Raw genomic sequence first — 20,410 nt, 5'->3', positions numbered from 1 at the left:
TCTCATGGCAACTATGTTTAATTAGATTAATGGATTTAATTAACATGGATCTTCTTGAGACTGATCCGGATAGCTTTTAATGTGAAAACATGGGTGTATAAATTTGCATATTGAATTGAGTCGGTGATTGTAGTATTGATAGTGAATTTGGGTTTAAAGAGAGATTAATAGTTTGATAAAAAATAATATGGGTGTAAAGAGTAAGCTGAGTGTAAAGATAGGTTATACGGGTTCAAATAAAATTTCCCTGAAATTGTACGTATCAAACTGTATTTTATCTTAATGAGGAAATGATTGTTATGCAACAAACCAAATATTTATCGTCTGGATTTATTGCTAAGCAACACTTAAGAGCATCTCCAATGAGCTCTAAACTAGAATTTAGAGAGGATTTCAAAAAAAGGACTCCAATCATGCTCACTATCCACCCTCTGTGATAGAGAATCATCTTGGAGCTCCTAAATTTATGAAGGGAGAAATGAACTCCTACTTACTCTCTGTAAACAATGCTAACCATTTCAATACTATTTAAATAAATAAATAAATAATTTCTCTTGATTATTTATTGACTGATAGTTTTATGACTATAATAGAGAGTATAATGCCACTTAGTATTACGGCCTAATGGTATTCCTCTTTATTTGCAAGCAAAAGATCTTAAGTTCGATTCTCATCAAAGTAAATTTAAACCACATTATTGCTAGCCTATTGTGAGGGTAAACCCCACCCCCCTTCCTCTTTTGTAGATAATATCGTTTGTTTTAAAAAAAAAATAACAAATTACACAGATGAGCCAATATAAATGCACACAGACACAGTGCAAGGATTAGGAAGGTTAATTTCTTTTTCTGCTGGGACAAAAGAGAAACAAAAGCAAACAGTGTGACAGGAAGAGACCATAAGCATTTTAACCCATAGGGTAAACGAGTTGATGTGGATATCCGAACCACCACCGGCATATAACATTAAACCCCAGAATTATTCTGCCGAGTCTCTCTTCTCCTTGCATTTAATGTGAAAACTCAACATCGTTTCGAAAGTTGCCATACGCATCTATCACACGGTCCCAATAAGATTGATGCATATGATTCAGCTATCTTGCAATCGACGACGCACGAAATTTACTAAACACGCGAAAACTGAGAATTATGGTACGATCTACTGCAAAAGAAACTAATCAATCGGTGGTCGGAGAGCTTAATCTTACCAGATCTGATAAATTTTACTACTTGCCCTTCAGCCACTCCGGTGGTCGGAGAGGTTTATGTTAATCTTACCAGATCTGATAAATTTTACTACTCGCCCTCCGGCCACCGGTGAACAAACACAGCATTCAATTAAAATTAATTGTGATGAGTGTCAGCTATCAGATTTCCGTCATGTAAAAGTTATAACCATGAGAAATGCTAAAAGAAAAATAATCTTGGTTATGTTCGGCATGTTTAGACCCTGATAGGCCACAAAACTCACACCTCTATGAAGATAGATCGGCAGGGCTTACTTAATTTCCCCATCTTCACCAAGCTCCCCGTCTTCAAGGTCGACATGTTCACCACTTCGACGGGAACCATCCCGATGCTCTCTCTTATGCCTTCTATGCCGACTTTCACTGTCAGATTCAGGTGTATGCTACCATACAACAACAGGAAAATAATCATACATTTTCCATTCATGAATAGCTTAAAAGTTACCGGCCAAATATATTACGAGATAAGTTCACTTACTTTCCTTGATCTTTTGCGGTCACTACTGTGTCTGTGTTTCTTAGACTCCTCTTTCTCCTCCTTATCGGAACCTACATCATCAATGGAACTTTGATGCCGCTTCCGGTGCTTTCTGTCTTTGTCTTTCTCCCTCTTCTTATCTTCTTTATGCCCATGACTCTCAGTTATGTCTACATTTTCACTATCTGTTTCATCCTTCTTAGATCGGTCCTTTCCCTTTTCTTTTTCACGTTCTCTTTCCTTCTCCTTTCTCTCTTTATCCTTCCGCTTCTCTTTCTCTTCTCTTTCTTTCTCTTTTTTGGCCTGCAATGTACCAGAATCAGTACAAAAATTCCCAACTCAAGATATCAGTTGATAACAATGCATTACATGCCACTCCTATAAAAAAATTAAAGTGAAAATATTTACATAGGCTCAAACTCTGAGATATTGTCTTTTATACAGGTAACATATGGGCAGCACTGCGTTAAAGTAAATTCTTTTTCAGCATAAGCTCTACGCATATTAACATTGCAAGAATTAACGAGCCAAATGACACCAACAGCTTATAGATGACAATAAGATCCATACCTTTTCCTCCTCACGCTTTCGTTCCTTCTCTTTAGCCCTCTCCTGTAAGTTTGTAATATATTCCTCAAAAACTTCCCTACCATCACCAATTGATCTGAAAATAAAAGAAATAATTTTCACTCTGAAAACTAAAAAGTTCGAACAAAAAAAGGCATGTTAAATGTTTTTTTACGGTAAAAGATCAATAGAAAAACCTGTATTCTTGGGTTTCTTCAAAAAGGTGTTTGCTATCTTCCCAATTAGAAGCAGCACTTATTTCCTACAAAGAACATAACAAAGAAGGTCAATACAATCTCTAGCATCACACTTACTTCATACTCTTCCACAAAAGTCCACAGTACCTTGATTGTGTGCAATAGGTTATTGAAGTCATCAACAAGTCGTTGACGCTTCTTTGCCTCTTTCTCCTCCTTCTCCTTGGCTCTCTCTAATAATTCCTCATACACAAGCTTCAAAAGGAGTAAAAGTATTAGCAGACTTTCAAATACACAACACAGGTAAATACTAACAGTCACATCGGTTGTTGATTTAGAAACCAGAACAAAGTTGATCCTTGCATCTGTGTGCATCCGTGAATTGAGTGTAACAGATGATGGCATAACCATGTAATCCAAATCAAATGAAGATAGTGGTTACAGTTTAATTATTTACTGGCTGTCATTTTCAAACCCTTCAGCTTTAATAAGTAAAGAAGCACATAGAAAACAAATGATATTCTTTTTTATCTTGACCATGTACACTGAACCATTTAAGGTTTCTTGTTACAATTGAAACATCAGGATATAAGATGCTCGGGTCAAAATGACAAAGTTTCAAACCAAGAAGTTATGACTGTTTTATTCTCCCCTTTGATGAATATGAATGTATTTCACTAAAAGAAGATACAAGAAACACTGATACTGCTACAACCAAGTAAACTGTATGATTCTCAGTGAACTTGAATACAATACAATATAAAGAGCCACTTCAACATATTTTGAATACACACACAAACTAATTTTATTTGCTTAATGGGGGTAGGAATATACCAGCAACGAGTAAAAAAACACCACCAACTCCTATTATACAGACCTTTATATTTCAAGCATACAAATGAAAGGAAAAAAATATATGAGTTTTAGGCTAGCAACGGACTGAAAATACGCAGGGGTTTACCTTGAAGTTAATGTCTGATATTGGTGGAGAACCAATATCTTCCAGAATAGGAACCTTAAACTCTTCAAATGCCAATGTGGAAGTCATGGTAACCTGGGTAAAGAAATGAATGATATTTGAAATGTTTCCCAAAATGCCACAAGTTTATAAAATTATACAGTTCAAAACAGCATACCTTTCCTGACTTCACTGCATCCTTTATCCGAGCTTTATCGTCATGATACTGTCCACAAGAAAAAACAATGTCAGGCATATAGAGTCAGCTGTATTCCAGGTTCAAAGTTGTGTAATGCAATCAAACTCTGAAACTAATATTGTATTTTATCTGTAGAAGTTAGAGCTTTAAACCCACAATCATTTAGCACTGGGGGAGAGGACCGTGATATAATATATTGCTATGCAAGGCTATTAATTTCCGATGTGGCATTTTATTGTCAACACACACCTCATACGTGACATGATGAGCAGTGACAGAGCCAAAACACATGGAGCTTTAGTATTTTGGGTGGTAAGGAGCACGTGAGATCGTTAACCTACGTACGTACATGTAAGAGCATCTCATCCAAACTGTTGAGAATGAATCCCCGCATCATGGAATTACAGGGACCTTGCATGCTAATAAAAGTTGAGACTCCTCATATAGTCAATTGGTTTTATAGTGAAACCTCTACTTCCTTTATAGTATCAGAGCAGGTTAACCCACGTGCTCTCACATCACCCAATATGTTGTCCACATGTTACGCTTCCATGACCCCCACACGTGAGGCTGTGTGTTGAGAGTGAATCATACATCGGAGAATTAAAGGACCTAGCATGTTTTTACAAGAAGTTGGGCTACTCCTCATATTGCCAATTGGTTTTATGAAGGAACCTCAACTTCCTTCAATTACATCTCGATGTATTATTAACATTAACCATACAAAATCATTAATGAACCGAGGCATGAGATGTTAGGCATCACCTGTTTCTCTAATTCTTCAAAAACATCATCAAACAATTCTTTTGGTGTTGAACCAGAGGTGTTCAATGCAACAGCTTCATATGGAGGCAAGTCTTTAACCTACTATCCAAAGACAGCACATATCAAACGAATTTCTGATGCAGAAGAAAATAATTAATTGTCTTTTAATTTACTATGCAACTGTTCTAGACATTATCTCTGCGACGATTTTAAGGTTGAGCACCTTCGTACAGTAATCGCGCCAGAGAGTTTTAGCTGTAAGAGTGCCATCAGCAACATGTTCTTCCAACAGCTTGCGGAACTCATCACGGTTTTTCCTCTCTTCCCGCCTCAATTGTTCCTTGAATTCAGAGACAAATATAAGAACATGAACTTGAAAAGGAAAATATCATTTATATGGGATTATACCTTCTGTAACTTTTTTTGCTCCTCTTCCACCTTCTCAAGGTCACGAATATAGTCCTGCACCAAAAATACTGTCTTATAATTCTCCTAAATTAACATGACCAATCATTTTCTGATTGACTTACCTGGAAAATGAGCAACCTAGCAAGCTTTTCAAGGCGCAAGCATCTCTCATCATCCTCCAAGCGATCTTGAACTTTCCGCCACTGGCTGTTCACCTGCAAATGAACAATAACCATGCAAAAGGTTTATAGATACAAGGAATCACAAAAATATAAACAAAAATAAAAAAAATAATACTAATTATGTGCCTGCTCATTTTACAAGACTTACCTTGATAAAGTCACAAGATTCCAGAAATTTCCTGTACTCTACAATATTCTGCTTATGCTCTTCAGCTGCCTTTTGTTTTTCCTGCACATTAAACATTGCAACCTATGCAGTAAGCCAGGCATCCTTTGTGACATACGAGTACCTATTTTTATCCGCAAACTTCAAAAGAGAATAGCAATGAAATAGCAACACATATGGCAACTAAATGCATCTCAGAATTTTTTTATGCTTCTGCTTGAGACTTAAATAACTCAAAAATGTGCACTTTGCTGTCTGGTGATATTCCCTACCATCTATGAACTGTCAATATCTACTTAAGTGGCACATTTAGCGACATGAGGACTCTGAAGTTTAGTACACCGAAAGGACAATGAAAATGAGGAAACCATTTAAGGCAACCTTTACCAATGAGAATTGCCTTAATTCTGAAAAGGGGTCACAAATTGAAGGGATATGGAATGTGTGGGACTGGACTAAGGATCATGGTAAATCAGACAGCCAGTCTATAACCCGATACCCCGATGCCCCATTCCTAATTTCTGGTTCTTCAACATAATTCATACATAAAGCAAGTGGTTCCAAATTTTCAATTCTCCATTCTCTTTATCGGTTACAAAAATAATCTTTTGTTAAAAGGTCGTACCCAATGCACAAGGCTCCTGCTTTACGCAGGGTTTGGGAGAGGTGAATGTCGGCTAGCCTTACCCCCATTTATGGAGAGGCTGCTCCCAAGTCTCGAACCCGAGACCTACCGCTCATGGGCGAAGGCACTTGCCATCGCACCAAGTGCGACCTCTACAAAAATAATCTTTTGTTATGAATAAAAAATCTGGAGTCAAATATGAAGCCCTAATGTACAACATGACATCTCCATCTGGTGGATTGCATAAGTCTGAAAATGTGAAATAAAAATGCAAATTGTTACCTTCCTTTCGAGTTCTACAATGTAGCTCTCATAAAGATCTTCCCGGTCTCTAGCTCGTTCTACAGCCTTGAATCGTTCATCATTTTCAAACATACTCACAGCTTTGCTGATCAGGCAAATGCATCAGTTAGAACATCTAAAACATTTTTTGTTGTAAAAAAATACATATAAAAAGGCTAAAACAATATCAAACTAAGCATGATGCAGGGAGAGACTAAACCTCCATCTGGTTGCTGATGTAAGTTCCCTGGACTCCTTTAGAAAAGAACAAACCACAAAGTCTTTTGTTAAGATCAAGGTACGAGGTATTTCAAAGTTGTTAAAGAAAAATGCAAAACCAACTATGACTTATAAACAACATACTTCCAACATTTTTGTGAATTCTTCCCGAGCTTTTTTCTGCCTCATGCGCCTCTCTTCATTCTCCAGTTTTTTCCTTTGACCCAAGTACTACAATTCAAAACATATAATTAGTTTTAGGTTAAAACAAGAGTCAAAATATTCTTGATGAACATCTTGAATACTAAGCAGAAAGGCATTTGAGCATCACAGGATTCCAATGAGATTAAACTAGTCTTCCATGTAACATAAGAACGCACTGACTCTAAAGCAGTTAAGACATTAACCAAAAGTTTACCTCATTAAATGCTTGCTTCCTCTCACCTAGAGTTTTTAAAGCGCCGTATCTTTTGTCAGTAATGATCTCCCTCATTGTCTGATGTAACATTTCATAAAATGTAAGAAGACTCCTTAATGATACAAGACAGTGATAAAAAGAATGGAAAAGAAGCTACCTGCTCCCAAGTCCAATCAGATTGGACATTTGCAGATTCCAGAAGTGATTTGAAAGCAGTTTTTGCCTCCTAAAAGAGAAAAATTATCAAATTAATTTAGAAAAAAAAAAGAAAAGAAAAAAGCACAACAATGAAACAAAATTGGACAAAGAAATAAAGCCTAAAGTTTTTACCTGCTTATTGGCATACACCAGTGGTTCGTCATCAAATGTTTTCTCCTCTGAAGGAGTCACATTGACTTTTCCAGCAACTGCCATACCTCTTTTGGCTTCCTGCCATAGAGAACTCTCGGAAAAGAATAAGCATTTGGTCTTGTTAATTTCTTTAAACCACAATTTGAAACAGGCAAAAGAAATGCTATGAAAATCAGTCTCACTACGGCAGTCTAGAAAAGGTGTAATTAACGTGCATGTTTCCATTAAGGAAAAAAACCTTACCTCGATATCTTGAGTCAAAGTTCCATCAGCAGCTGAACTTGCAATATCTTGAGATGCTACAGTTTCATAAGTACTCCTGTAATTTTTTGAGACACATAAGACCAATTTGGACTGGAAGATTATACAAATCACAGAAGAATCAACAGACCGTAGGAAATAAAGCACCCTAAAAAGTCCATACACTGAATTTGTAGTGGTGTTGACCGAAGTAGGAGGAACTCCGGTACTTCCTGAAACAGAAGCAGGCACTGGAGTCACAGTTACTGCAGGAGGTTGAACGCCAACAGCACCTGTTATGGAAGACTCTGCACCAGAAGCAACTGATGATCCAGTAGGTGCAGTAGGAGAAGGATTAGAAAAAGAAGACACAGGTGTAACTGCAACAGGGCTCGGGACCATCCCGGGTAGGGCTGAAGAAGTGCTGGGGCCAACTGAACTAGTTCCCATAGGTGTTTCAGCTGAAGCAACAGCAGGAGGGGTATGAGAAGTCAAATTCATTTCTGAATGTGTTCCTTGGATTAGTTCTCTTTGAGCCTGTTCACGAGCCAACTGGAAGCACGTACTTCATAGTGTAAGGAAATTACAAATAAAAGGGAGAAAAAGAATAAACAAGCAATGATATGAAACCTTTAACTCCTCTGGAATTGTCCACTTAGACTCCCTTGTAACCTTGTTGTAATAATACCTGCATCAGTCATTCAAAAATTAATAGTGAACAACAGGGCCCAACAAAAATTCATTGACATGCATATTTAGAAAACAAAAGCAGGAATTGGGGAATTAAACAGAATGATAAGAATAAACGCACTTTTTCCCATCTGCAGACGTATACTCTTTCCAAACAGTTGATGCATCGGCCCTCTATTAGAGTCACAAAAAGTATTTAGTGAAAGATTGCAGCCATTTGTGAAAGAAAACTAAAAGTCGAGCATAATCAGTCAAAAAGAATAGGTTCACTAGAAAATGAAATAACAGTATAAAAAGTTTGTACAAAAGCCTGCCCACCCCCAAAAAATCAACCTGAAATCGATACATGTCTGTAAATGAAGATGCCTGACCTCCTGTAGCGAATTACACACCCAACAGGTGTAGAAAGCAAATAAATGAAGATTGAACCAAATGCATATAACAGGTGAAAAATGAAAACAAAAAGTACTACAACAAAGCAGCAGGGGATAGACTGTTATATACTCTAGTTTCTTAACTTCTATGAAAAAGCAGCAGGAGAGAACTCCTAATAGTTTATTGACAGCAAATTACAAATTACAGTACCCGCTAGAAGTTCTACATATCCTTGAAATCCTTCCATTTTACGCTAGTAAAACGAGGAAACACTGTTGGGCCTTTCTTTGCATACAAATAATGATACTACAGTACACATACAAATATAATGCACATACATAATAATTGTTAAAAGTTAAAAACCCAATCCCAGTGACATAACATTTAATACCTCTGACAGTAGCACAAGAAATGTTGAAAAAGCCCTTATAATCCGTAGACAACAAAAATGTCATATACAACTAAGAAGTGCATGCAGGGACACCTTATTGAGAATAAGATTAAAAATATTGTCCACTATGTGATAACTCTCGTACTAACAAAAAAATTAAGTTAAAAAAAAAATATCAGAAAAGAAATACCACAGCCACAAGAAAACCTGTGACAAGCAGTATCAATGTGGGAGTGTGGGTGCGCATTTCTGTGTGACTCTCTGAGTGGGCGTGCACATGAGGTACATGCACATGTTAATCTACTAATGCAACTGCTTATACAAGGGAGACGGAGAGAAAGGTCGGCTGTCTGCCTGTGTAGTTTATACTTTATTTTATAAAAACCATAACTATAATCACTAACAAGAATAACGGACATAGACTTAGAGGGAAAGACAATAAGAAACAAATAGAAATATGAAACACTCCTCTAAGAAGATACTTAAACAAAATCAACCCCACAGAGGATAGACAAAAATAAATAGACCAAAGTACACTCGTCTCCACCAAGGATAATGGATGATATGGGTAAAGGCAACAATTACTGCTTGGCATTCATTAACCACATCCAGCTACAAGATAAATAAGATGTAAATAGCAATTATTGCCTGACTTGTGAAATGAAACCCCGTCTTCAAAGTGAGCTTACAGAGCAGTCGTAAAATTTCTCCATACTTGCCATGACATCTACAAACCAGTTAAAGCATATGCAAATAAAAGGATAATTCGCATAAAACAATTTCAATCAATTTAAGCATAGTTAAAACCAAAAATTTTCAAACATCCATAAACAGCAATAAATTTTATGGGCAAAATTGCAAATACAAAAACATTTCAAAGGCATGTTCAACAGGTAATTGGAGATTATATACAAAAGTTCAAGCTACTGGTAACCAATCAACAATATGACTCACCTCCATCGGTGTCATCAACTCTAAAGGCTTCTCCCAATTAGATTCTCTTGTTCTTCTGTTGAAATAATATCTGGAAAAGAAAAATGAATCCATAAAAAATAGAAATAAAACAAGTAAGAAAGCATAAGGTCAAGAAGAACTTCAAAATAACTAATACAAAATCAAAGTAACTCTCAAAAATAACGAACCAAACTGTTTGTCATTGAAAAAAAATAATAAATAAACACTGTTAACAACGCATCATATTTCATCAACTGCAAGAAGAAAAGGCAGACAAAATTATAATTTTACCTTCTTCCATCAGCCGCCATATGCTCTTGCCAATCCGAAGAAGACTGCTGTATTTGGCTAGGAACATTTACAGCCTGAAATTTAGGAAAGTAAAAATTACAACACAAATAAGAAAAGCCATTCATTTGTCATTGACACTAAAGATAATGGGTTTGCATGATTCCCAAATCAGGATTCATACAAAATTATCAGTGTCGTATCAGCATCTAAGTGCACCTTTTTGTTTCATGGGGCTGTGTAGCATCGCAAAACATGACAAACATAATTTAAAAATGACAATTTAGATGATGAAATAATCAGAAATTCACGCCGATGACACGTCTTTTGGGTTCTGGATTAGTACCAAAAGGAGATATTGAAACATGTTTCCTGAACAAAAGCGATGACCTTAACCTAATGTATAATGGTGTTACAGGTAACTGAATTGAATTTTACATATAGCACTTACAGAATCTGTGGAAAGAGTGCTTGAAGATTGTTGGCCAGGCTGCTGTACTGGTGAAGGAACTGCTGCACCCTGATTACCAGAGGACACCCAAGGCTGTCCTGTGGCAGATACAACGTGTGCTTGCACTTGAGACATCGGCTGAAATTGTGAACTGACATTATTTTGTTGCTGGACATACGTAGGCGGAGCAAACTGAAACAGTTCAGATGCACGTAAACATTTGAAAAATATGCTCCATCAAATCAAGGAAAACACATACATATAGATAACATTGTGAGAACATACCATATATGAGGAAGAATAAGGCATTCCAGGCATCTGATTATTAAAAGGTGGGACAGGTTGCTGAGACTGAGATGGGACAGTAGGCCTTGTCTGCATGTATTGCATAGGCAACGCCTGTGACGAATGAGCATGACCAGGCTGACTTGGCCTGAGAGGATACGGTTGCATTGGTTGAGAATATTGTAATTGCTGACTTTGACTACCAGGCATCCCAACATTTGGAGAAGGAATACCTTGTCCCACAGGCTGAAATTGTTGGGAAGCTGGTGGAATAAATTGCTGTCCTTGCTGTGTTGGAACCACTGGTCGGTACTGCATTGAAGGGAATTGTACATACACCTCTTATTAATAGTCCGCCGGGAAGTAGAGAATACAAAAAGTCACAGAAGATGAACAGGAAAGGGATTTACTTGAAGTGGGGATGAACCAAAACTTTGAGGACCCATGGAAGCAACTGGGGGAGGACGAAATGGCTAATCCGGATAGATAGGAGAGATCAAAAAAGAAAGACAGATTAAAAATAGGTGCAAACTACATAAACAAGATTACTAAAACACATTTGTTTATGCACTTGAAATGATTAAGGTATTCCGGCCCTTAACAACAATGATGACAGAATACAAAGTTATTTGTCCCCTAACAAGCCAACATAAACATTCAACATCCTTAAAATACTTTCACTGTCTAAACATCCACTATAATCGGAAGTGAATTGCAAAACAGGACAAAAAATAAATTCATATGATTGACTGCTTAAGCCATGACAAGGTTCAAAGTTCGGTACCTGCCCAGCTGAGGACTGAGGGTTATTCGCCATTGCTGCGCATACACAACCGGATCCAACTGCAAAAGTCAAAACAGAATCATATCTTGCCAATTATGTCAACAAGCCGGGGCTAGTACATGCCCAAAAAACAGTAAAATGTGTTTGCAAATGCATCAGAGCAGGTAAAGCACGCTGAATTAATCATGAATTCGGAACATTTTCAAGAATTTACGATTTGATTCCGAATCAACGAGGAGTTGAAATTAACCACTCAAATGTAACCTAAACACATCTTTTCACTGTTCTATTTAGAGTTCTGTACAAATACGAATTCGACCATAAGCGCATACCAAAATTCAACTGGTCTCTGCAATTGGAACCTAGGGCAAAATGTAGCGGAAAGAACGAAGAAGAAAGGGATGACCAATCGTTTCGAATTTTGGGAGGGAGGAGAGGAAGAAATACTTACTGGCGGAGAGACAGGGGGAGGCAATCGGCGGTGCGAGAACCTTTTGCCGTCGACAAGCGGAGGAGCGAGAGGACCTCTGCGACTGTGTGTTCACCACTACACTCAGGTGCTAGGGTTTAAGAAATCGGACGATTTTTGTTAGCAAAGTAAGAGCTGAATAAGACGGAGAGAGTTGTAAGTTTTGGTAGGGGTGGGTTCAAAAAACCGAAAACCGAAAAAAACCGAGAACCAAACCGAACCGAGACCGAAAAAAACCGAACCGAAAAAAAACCGAACCGAAAACTGTCAAACCGAACCGAACCGAATATGGCTGGTTCGGTTTCGGTTTTTGAGGTTCGAAAACCGAACCGAACCGAACCGAACCGAATATATATTTAATTATTTTTTTATAATATTTTAATTATAAAAAATAAAAAAATCTCTAAAGTTCTGGAGGCATGTGGGTTTGAACCCGTGCACTCCTGTTGAGAGGTTTCAACGAAACCAACATGGCAATTGGTATTGTTTTGTTATAGTTGTATAACTAAACTATTTATAAAGATATAAATCTATAGCCTTTTGTGCAATTAGAAATCAACAAAACCCTAGCCACTAGTAGTAGCAGCCAACCTTTTCTTTTTTCATTCCCCTCTTCTCTCTCTCTCTGCCCTGCGCCTCCAGACTCCCTTCTTGTCCAAATTTCTCCATTCTTCTCCATTCTTCTCTCTCCGTTTCTCGATCTTCTCACTCCAGGGTAAGATCTCCAATCTCTCTTATTTATTTTGTCGATTTATGGGTTTTTTTAGAGTAAATTCCATGGAGGGAATCTGAAATTTTGGTGTAAATTTATGGGTTGTTGTTTTGTTTTGTATTGTAGATTTGTTTGATTTTTGTGTTGTGAGAGTCTCACCCATTTCTTTCCCTTTCTTTTTTTCTACCTTGATATCTATATTTGATTATCCCCTTTTTTCGCAATTCTTTTCTTCATTTTTGCATACTCCTTTCTCAATTGACCTTTTTTGTTTGTTTTTGATAATTTTTTTTATGTCAATGTTGATTTTTAAATTCCGTTTGAAGTTCAATTTTTTTTCTGGGTAATGTTTCCAATTATTTTTGTAATCTTTATATTTTTCGGTGGATTTTTTGTGACTAAAGTTTTAATCTTTTCGTTTTGCAGTGGGCACTGAAGTTGGGTGGATGAAATCCTTTTCCTCCTCAGATCACAGGAACAAGAAACAGTTGTTGCATGCCTCAAATCGTTACTGTTTCAACGAGGGTTAATGGAGAGAAAGGGTAAATTTGCAGCCGAATGCAGAAAAAAAATGTGCTTCAAGCTCCATATATTAAAAAAAAAAAATCATGAAAAAACCGAAAAAAAACCGAAACCGAACCGAAAAAAATCAAAACCGAACCGAAAAAAACCGAAAAAAAATCGGACCGAACCGAACCGAACCGAAATTTCGGTTCGGTTTCGGTTTTAGCAAAAAACCGAACCGTTTCAAACCGAACCCAGCCCTAAGTTTTGGTATCGACGTTTGCCGACTACCGAAAATAACCCTGTCTTTCGCCGAATTTACATGCATTTCACAGTTTAAGAACTGGCTTTAAAGAAAATATTTTTAAATTCTAAAAGTGCTTGAAGTGTTTTTTACAAAAACCACCTATCTGCTTTTAAAATGACTAAAATTGATTTTAGAGAAAATATTTTTGGGTTTTAAAAGTATTTGAAGTGTTTCTTACAAATAACACAAGTCCAATTCTTCTTACAAAAAACACTTGAAATGCTTTTTAAAAATTCACCTATATTTTCATTAAGAATTGATTCAAAAATATTTGAGTAAAGTACAAAAAACTACCTCTACTATTGATGTCACGACACTTTCATACCTCATCTTTTAAAATTGACAATGTCATACCTCATCTTACAAATTTGTGTCAATGTCATACATCCATCAGTTTTTCTGTTAATTTCTCAATTAAATGCTAACGTGGCTTGATTTGGGACCCACTTTCTATTGAAAAATTAATAAAATATTATTAAAAACTAAAAAAAATCATTTCATATTTTTTAAATATTAAAATAATAAAGAAAGGTTATTAAAAAAAAAAACCAAACAAAACTTCCCCCCTGCACCCTCTCTCTTGTCCCCAATCTTCATCTTCCTTCCTCTTCTTCCTACCTGTTGCAACCCAGAAAAAAAAAACAAAACAAAACAAAACTTTGTCCCTTCCCCCCTCCCCCCTGGCACCCTCTCTCCTCCCCCATCTTCATCTTCTTTCCTCTTCTTCCCCCTATCTGCTGCAACGCAGAAAAAAGAAAAAAAAAACAAACAAAACTTCCCCCAAACAGGCTGGAAGCCCAGATTCTCACGACCCAAGGCTTAAGGTCCTAAGGTTCCAAAAAGGGCTGGAGGCCCTGGGTTCTCAAGCAGGCCTGAGCTTGAAGGCCCAACCTAGGGTTTAGGGTTAAAAGGGTTTGCAGGCTTGAAGCCCTAACAAAAACAGGCCAAGGCCCTTTAGTTAAATAAATAAAAATAAAAACAAATTAAGAAAAAAAATGAAATTAGAGATGAGAGGAGAGTGTTTATACCTTTCGTTTGCCGTGGGAGGACCGGAGACGGTCGAAATCTTCCTTGAAACCCACGGGGTTCATCGGAGCTAACTCTCGATTTCTGGGGTTCATTGAGCTCCACAGAGACAAGGGAAAGTGAGAGCGAGCCCACAAAGATGGTGGTGGTGCTGAGACGTCGACGGGGTGGCTCGGGTGGGTAGTTGGGTGCGTAGGTGCGATCGGGAAAAATGGAATGAGACAGATGAGAGTTAGAGCGAAAGAGAGTACTGAGTAGAGAGCGCAAGCTGAAAGTGAGAGAGAGAGAAAAGAAGGTTGACTTAGGGTGAAGGGAAGAGAGAGTTAGTTGAGGGTGGTGCATTGTGGTAAACAGAGTGAGAAAAAGAATCTAAAAAGGTGGGTCCGGATTGGCTAAGAATAAGGGGACCAAAATGCACATTCAATAACTTTTAGGGATAAAGTGAAATTGCAATTTAAAATTGGGGGTGGGGTTTTACAGTGGCGATTTGACGATGTTGCATAGCGAGAGGCTTTGCTCTTCGGCAATGGTGCCAACAAAAGACTATTGAAGCTTATTGAGCTCTTCGATTAAACCAACAATACTGAGCTTGGATTTAACTTAGACTACTCAATCTGGATTATGCGATTCTACAGGGAAGGGCGTCGTGCTGTAATGATTTATTCCAACCCATCATTGTGCTCGAGCTCAGATCAAGAGCTTACAGTTTCCTTTGCCAATTGTTTTAAAGATGACCAAGTTGCCATCGCTGCATTCTTTTTTGCTTGGTTTTTTTTTTTTGCTCTTGGCAGGTTCCTCTGTAAATGTGATCTCAACCAATTCAACTACCCTGATGAAAATAGGTACGCGGCCAAAGCCAGACCTGAAGGTTTTGTAGTGCGGCAATGGAGACATGTTGCTCGTTACCGTTGTTCAAAATCATCCTTGTATTGTTGGCGAGCTTCGGGACTATGGCTGGGTACGGTGGGTTCATCATTGATCATTATACTTCAATTTTTTGCATAGCAGAAGTGGTGCGCAACCTTTTCCTTTGAATGGTACTTCAAAACATCATTTCTCAGCGACTCACCCATGCTTGGCAGCTGCAGTGTAAAGAGCCAACATCATATCAATTGTTTTGAGGTATTTGCCAAGGAAATTCGAGACCTAACAACAGTTGAAGATGAGTACTGGAGAGTAATGCTAGGTAAGTAACCAGGCAAAGGTTCCAGGCAATTAGTTCCAAATCGGAAGTTTGATTTCAGGTTCCAACGGATTGCTTTCTTTCTCCTTGTCCAACAGGTAAGAACAAGGACAAAGAAAATGATAGGGAAAAAGCATTATATGAGATACTTTTGCTTTGGTGTGACTCGGTTGAAGAGGTATTCTCGAAGAGGAAGTAAACTGAGTATTTAGAGATGCTTTATTAGAAATGCATTCTCAAATATGGGAAAGAGTTAGGCGTTCTTCCAGGTCTGTCTAGCCATGGAGGATGAGAGGTTGACATATATAGGGATTTTCCAATAGCAAGTAGTGGTGCTATTCCTTTACTCTTGTCAGCAACAATGGTGTAATTGGAACAGTAAAATTCATACGTTTTAAGTTTGTAGGAGATTTTTGACAAAGTTACCCATGATATCTAAAAAGTTGCATTATGTCTGAAAAGCACTGACAGACTTTATTTAGAAAAATTCGGCTTTTGAAATTCAAAGAGCGGTACCTCTTCGATTTTTGAACAAGTGGCCCTGTTGAAGATGCATTCTCAAAGAAAAGGAAGAGTTAGGCATCCTTGCAAGCCTGCCTTGCCATAGAGGACGAAGATTGACATATATAGGGATTTCCCAATAGCAAGTAGTGGTGATGTTCCTTTTCTCTTGTCACCGACAATGGCTGGAACAAAATTCACGCATTTTCAACTTTGTCAGAGATTTTTTACAAAGTTTCCCATGATATCCGAAAAGCTGAGATTGCATCTGAAAAAGTGTCGACAAATTTTATTTCCAGCTTTCGAAATTCAGATAGCGGTGTCTCTCCGATTTCTGATTAAATGGTCATGTTGCCTCTTCTTTTGTAGAGGCATTACTTGTGTTCAAAAGCATGCTTAGAAAGTTGCTACCTGTAGAAATTTCCCCTTTTTGTACTTCTAAGATTATTTGACCTCCTTTTCCTTTATCATTTCTGAAAAATGGCTTGCCTATTTAACCTTCGTTTTGATTTGAATGTTGTGCAAGATGCAAATATGTCTTCTCAAGACAACATATGGCACCTATCATTCTTATCCCTTAATGGTCATCTTACAGTTGGGGACTTTGTGATGAAGAATGACATAAGCGCTACAGTGGTAGCTAGGAATCTTCTCACCCCCAAGGATAACATGATACTTTCCAAACGGTTCGATAAGTTAGCAATTCAAGATTATCTGGCTTTCAGTGTTTAGTGTGCGGGCTTTGTATCCAATATGGGTTAACGCCTACCTATTCGAACTCGTCAAGTTGAATCATTGATGGCTGAGGTGGCAAGTTTTAGACAAGAGATCAGAGGGTTCAAGTACAAAAATAGAAAGCTGCACATACTTACAAACAATTATTCAACGAACATGAAAAGAAAGCTTGACCAGCTGCAGGAATCTGAAAGTCGGATTCAAAGTGATCATCTGAGGTTTGTGGCTTTATATCAAAGGCACATATTGCCTTTGCCATCTGGAGTTTTACCAAGTATTAAGGCTCCAAATAATCAACCTTTGATGCTTCTTCTTTTTGGAGTTTTGCCAAGTATTGAGGCATCACATGATCAATCTCTAGTGTTTCTCCCTTTTGAGGTTCTTCCAAGTACTGAGGCTTCACATGAGCAACGTTTCTTGTTTGTTTGTTTTAACTCATGTGTATGCACATATCTAGAATTTCTTGGAGATATCAATAAATAAGCTTTGTTTCATTTGCCTTATATGTCCTTCAGGCAGAAGTGGTAGTTTTTTTAGCTGAAGTTTTTCCTTAAGATGATGTATCATTTGCACTTATGGTTGCACCGCCTCCAAGACTCTCTGCTTCAACATTGCTCTTACCACTTATTTGTTCGTGGAAGACACCAATGCATTGAAGACATTAGAAGGCTTGCTCATGATTCAGCGACATGGCTTGGACTTAGTTTTTTTAGTAGCGTCTTTAATGTATTTTTTTTCTTTTTTTTATTGTTACCTTTGTAATAAAATTGACTTTCATTAGTCGAACCTTTAACAAACCCTTATTTTCTTATTTTGATGTGATTGAACTCGAAGTTGAATGTTCGAGCTGCCTACGTACCCTTGATTGGGGAAAGATCAAGTTATCACGTAGTTCAATTTTTTTTTTCGGCCGTACGCATTTTATGCTCTTGCGGGCCAAGTGTATGTCTTTTTTCTCAGGCATAGTATCACTTCAAGAACTTGTCATTTATAGGGCCAATCCTTAAGCCATCTTCCTCCACGATCTTATAAGCACTATTTGTGTAAACCTCTTGTACTATGTAAAGTCAATCCCACTTCGAGGTGAATTTGCTTCCTGTATTGTCTGTCATGATGATAGGCCTACGCAATGCAAGGACAAGATCTCCAATTTGAAAAGAACAAGGGCGAACTTTCTTGTTGAAGGCCTTAGAGAGTCGTGCTTAATAACACTCTAAGTGCTGCTAAGCTTCGAGCCTTCTCTCATCCAGTGCTTCCAACTCTTGAAGATGCAACTTTGCATTCTCTTCATCAGTCAGACCTTCTTGTATAACCATCTTTAGTGAGGGAATTTGGCTTTCTAGTGGCAAAACAGCCTCCACGCCATACACGAGCAAATACGGTGTAGCTTAAGTAGAAGTCTGGTGCGTCGTCTTGTATGTGTAAAGCACTTCGCTTACTTTCTTGTGCCAGTCTCACTTGGTCCTGCCAACAATCTTGTTCAAGAGGTTGCATAGAGTATTGTTAAATACTTTTAGGATGTCATTGGCTGGGGCGTGATACATTGAAGACTTGTGTTGTTTGAATTTGAACTTCTCGCAAAGCTCATCCATTAGGCGATTGAAGAACTGCTTCCTATTATCCTTAATTATGTAACGGGGAACACCATACATTGAAAATTTGTGCTATTTAAATTTGAACTTCTCGCAAACCTTATCCATTAGGCGATTAGAGAATTGCTTCCTATTATCCTTAATTATGTAACGGGGAACACCATATCAATGAATAATATGCGCCTTTATGAAATAAACCATCGTCTTCTTCTTTACTTTCTTCAGTGGAATAGCTTTCACATACTTGGAAAAGTAATCTGTCGCTGCCAAAATGTAGGTTTCCCTCACGGACGACTTTGGTGAAATTGGTCCAATGATGTCCAAACCCCATACGTCAAAAGGCCATGAAGCAACAGTCAGGTGTAATGGCTCTGACGGCTAATGTATGAAATTAGCAAGCTTTGCACATTTTTTTGTAGTTAAGGCAGTCATTCACCATGGTCAATCAATAGTATCTCATTCTCTTCAATTAGAAATGCAGCTTAGGTATGGACTGATGAGCTCCGCATACTCCTGAATAAGCTTATTTCATTGCCTGGCTGGCTTCTTCTTCTCCCAAGCATCTGAGAAGCATTCATTCAAAAGAACGTTGATAAAACGTCTTCTTGTAGTAAAGGAAGTGAGGTGCTCATTGTCTAACTTCCGTACGGTGCCTGAGATCGTCTAATAGCTTTCCATGTTCCAAGTAGTCAATCAATGGTTACCTCCATTCTTCTATATCAACATGAAACACATAGATGATATTTGCATCTTCTAATGTTAACTCAGTGATGAACGGGATCATTTACTGCTGGAAAACTGGAATGTTTACAACTTCTTCTTCTTTCAGCGTTACGTTTGAAGCTAAGTTGGCAAGAGCATCTGCCATTTGGTTCTCCTTCCTTAAAATGTGCTATAGTGTGATGGCATCGAACCTTTGAAGCAGTTGCATAACCAACCGATAGTATGGGACAAGATCATCATTTCTTACTTTATATTCGGTTAAGAGCTGATTGATTTAAAATCCCCATATACCTCTAGCATCGGGATCTTCATCTCTACTGTTATTTGGAGTCCAATGATCAAGGCTTGGTATTCTGCGACATTGTTGGAACACACTCACTTAGGCAAAAAGAGTAAAGTAAAACTTGTCTTTGTGGTGATACAAACACCACGCCTGCCCCCGTTCCATATGCTCGTGTTAACCCATCAAAGAACATTATCCATGCTGGAAAGAGATTGGCATAAAACACTTTTTCATCTGATAGGTCATCTGAAACGTCTTAATCGACTGGGATCAGGTGGTCTGCCAAGAGGTCTGCTAGAGCTTGCCCCTTGACGGCCTTTGCTGAGATGTAGATAATCTCGTATTGATTCAGAAGAAACGCCCATTTATCCAGTCACCCTGTCAAGACTGGCTTTGACATTACATACTTAACTGGGTCGGCCCATGTAATTAGGTGTATTGTGTATGCATGCATGTAATGTTTGAGCTTCTGGATGGCGAACACAAGGGCAAGACACATTTTTTCTATTGGGGAGTAGTTCAACTCAGCGCCAGTGAGAGTCCAATTGAGGTAGTAAATCGCTTCTTATTTCTGGGATTCATTCTCTTGCGCCAAGAGTGCTCCAAATGAACTTTCCTAAGCGACGATGTATAATCTAAGCAGTATTCCAGGCATATGCACCCCTAAGACAGGTGGATTTGATAAATACATTTTTATGCTTTCAAAGGCATTGTGGCAGGTTTTGTCCCACATGAACGGAACATCCCTCTTCATGAGTCGACTAAACGGTTAACAACGCCCTGCTAAGTTAGAAATAAACCGTTTGATGAAGGCGAGTCGTCCTTGCAAGCTTTTCAACTCACGTAGGTTCATTGG

At 38.0% G+C, this 20,410-nt stretch overlaps 1 protein-coding gene and 1 long non-coding RNA gene across 3 annotated transcripts; one reads left to right on the top strand and one right to left on the bottom strand.

Moving 5' to 3' along the window:
* Positions 1 to 1,140: 1,140 nt before the first annotated feature.
* Positions 1,141 to 12,157, bottom strand: LOC103429221 (pre-mRNA-processing protein 40A-like). 2 transcript variants are annotated; one of them, XM_070826691.1, is made up of 30 exons: positions 11,971 to 12,100; positions 11,520 to 11,578; positions 11,146 to 11,208; positions 10,969 to 11,047; positions 10,736 to 10,883; positions 10,451 to 10,642; positions 10,003 to 10,076; positions 9,712 to 9,781; positions 8,113 to 8,165; positions 7,932 to 7,989; positions 7,486 to 7,853; positions 7,305 to 7,380; positions 7,041 to 7,139; positions 6,868 to 6,936; positions 6,711 to 6,788; positions 6,437 to 6,523; positions 6,294 to 6,328; positions 6,074 to 6,179; positions 5,149 to 5,229; positions 4,941 to 5,033; positions 4,819 to 4,872; positions 4,634 to 4,750; positions 4,411 to 4,509; positions 3,625 to 3,672; positions 3,450 to 3,542; positions 2,636 to 2,743; positions 2,489 to 2,553; positions 2,295 to 2,388; positions 1,725 to 2,027; positions 1,141 to 1,629 (listed from the first exon to the last, which is right to left on the bottom strand). In XM_070826691.1, the coding sequence occupies exons 5-30, from the start codon at positions 10,838 to 10,840 to the stop codon at positions 1,498 to 1,500; spliced, it is 2,757 nt and encodes a 918-aa protein (XP_070682792.1). In that variant the 5' UTR covers positions 10,841 to 10,883; positions 10,969 to 11,047; positions 11,146 to 11,208; positions 11,520 to 11,578; positions 11,971 to 12,100; the 3' UTR covers positions 1,141 to 1,497. The 2 variants fall into 2 exon arrangements, with proteins under 2 accessions (XP_070682792.1, XP_028962652.1); XM_029106819.2 differs by having other exon boundaries at positions 10,736 to 11,047; positions 11,971 to 12,157.
* A 416-nt stretch (positions 12,158 to 12,573) lies between these two features.
* On the top strand, positions 12,574 to 13,360 carry LOC139198237 (uncharacterized). The gene is made up of 2 exons (XR_011583579.1): positions 12,574 to 12,703; positions 13,127 to 13,360. It is a non-coding gene; the product is annotated as an uncharacterized lncRNA (long non-coding RNA).
* The last annotated feature ends 7,050 nt before the right edge of the window (positions 13,361 to 20,410 follow it).

Source organism: Malus domestica, chromosome 08 (assembly GCF_042453785.1).
Source record: "Malus domestica chromosome 08, GDT2T_hap1".
Classification (NCBI taxonomy): domain Eukaryota; kingdom Viridiplantae; phylum Streptophyta; class Magnoliopsida; order Rosales; family Rosaceae; genus Malus; species Malus domestica.
This window is presented reverse-complemented; position numbering and strand designations above follow the sequence as displayed.

Bases quoted from the DNA above. Each gene is read 5' to 3' on its own strand.
- LOC103429221 (XM_029106819.2), bottom strand. From the start codon at position 11,552: ATGGCGAATAACCCTCAGTCCTCAGCTGGGCAG. The intron at 6,789-6,867 runs GTAGCTTCTTTT...ATGTTACATCAG, and splicing joins CTGATTGGACTTGGGAGCAG to ACAATGAGGGAGATCATTAC. The intron at 1,630-1,724 runs GTAAGTGAACTT...GTTGTATGGTAG, and splicing joins ACCGCAAAAGATCAAGGAAA to CATACACCTGAATCTGACAG.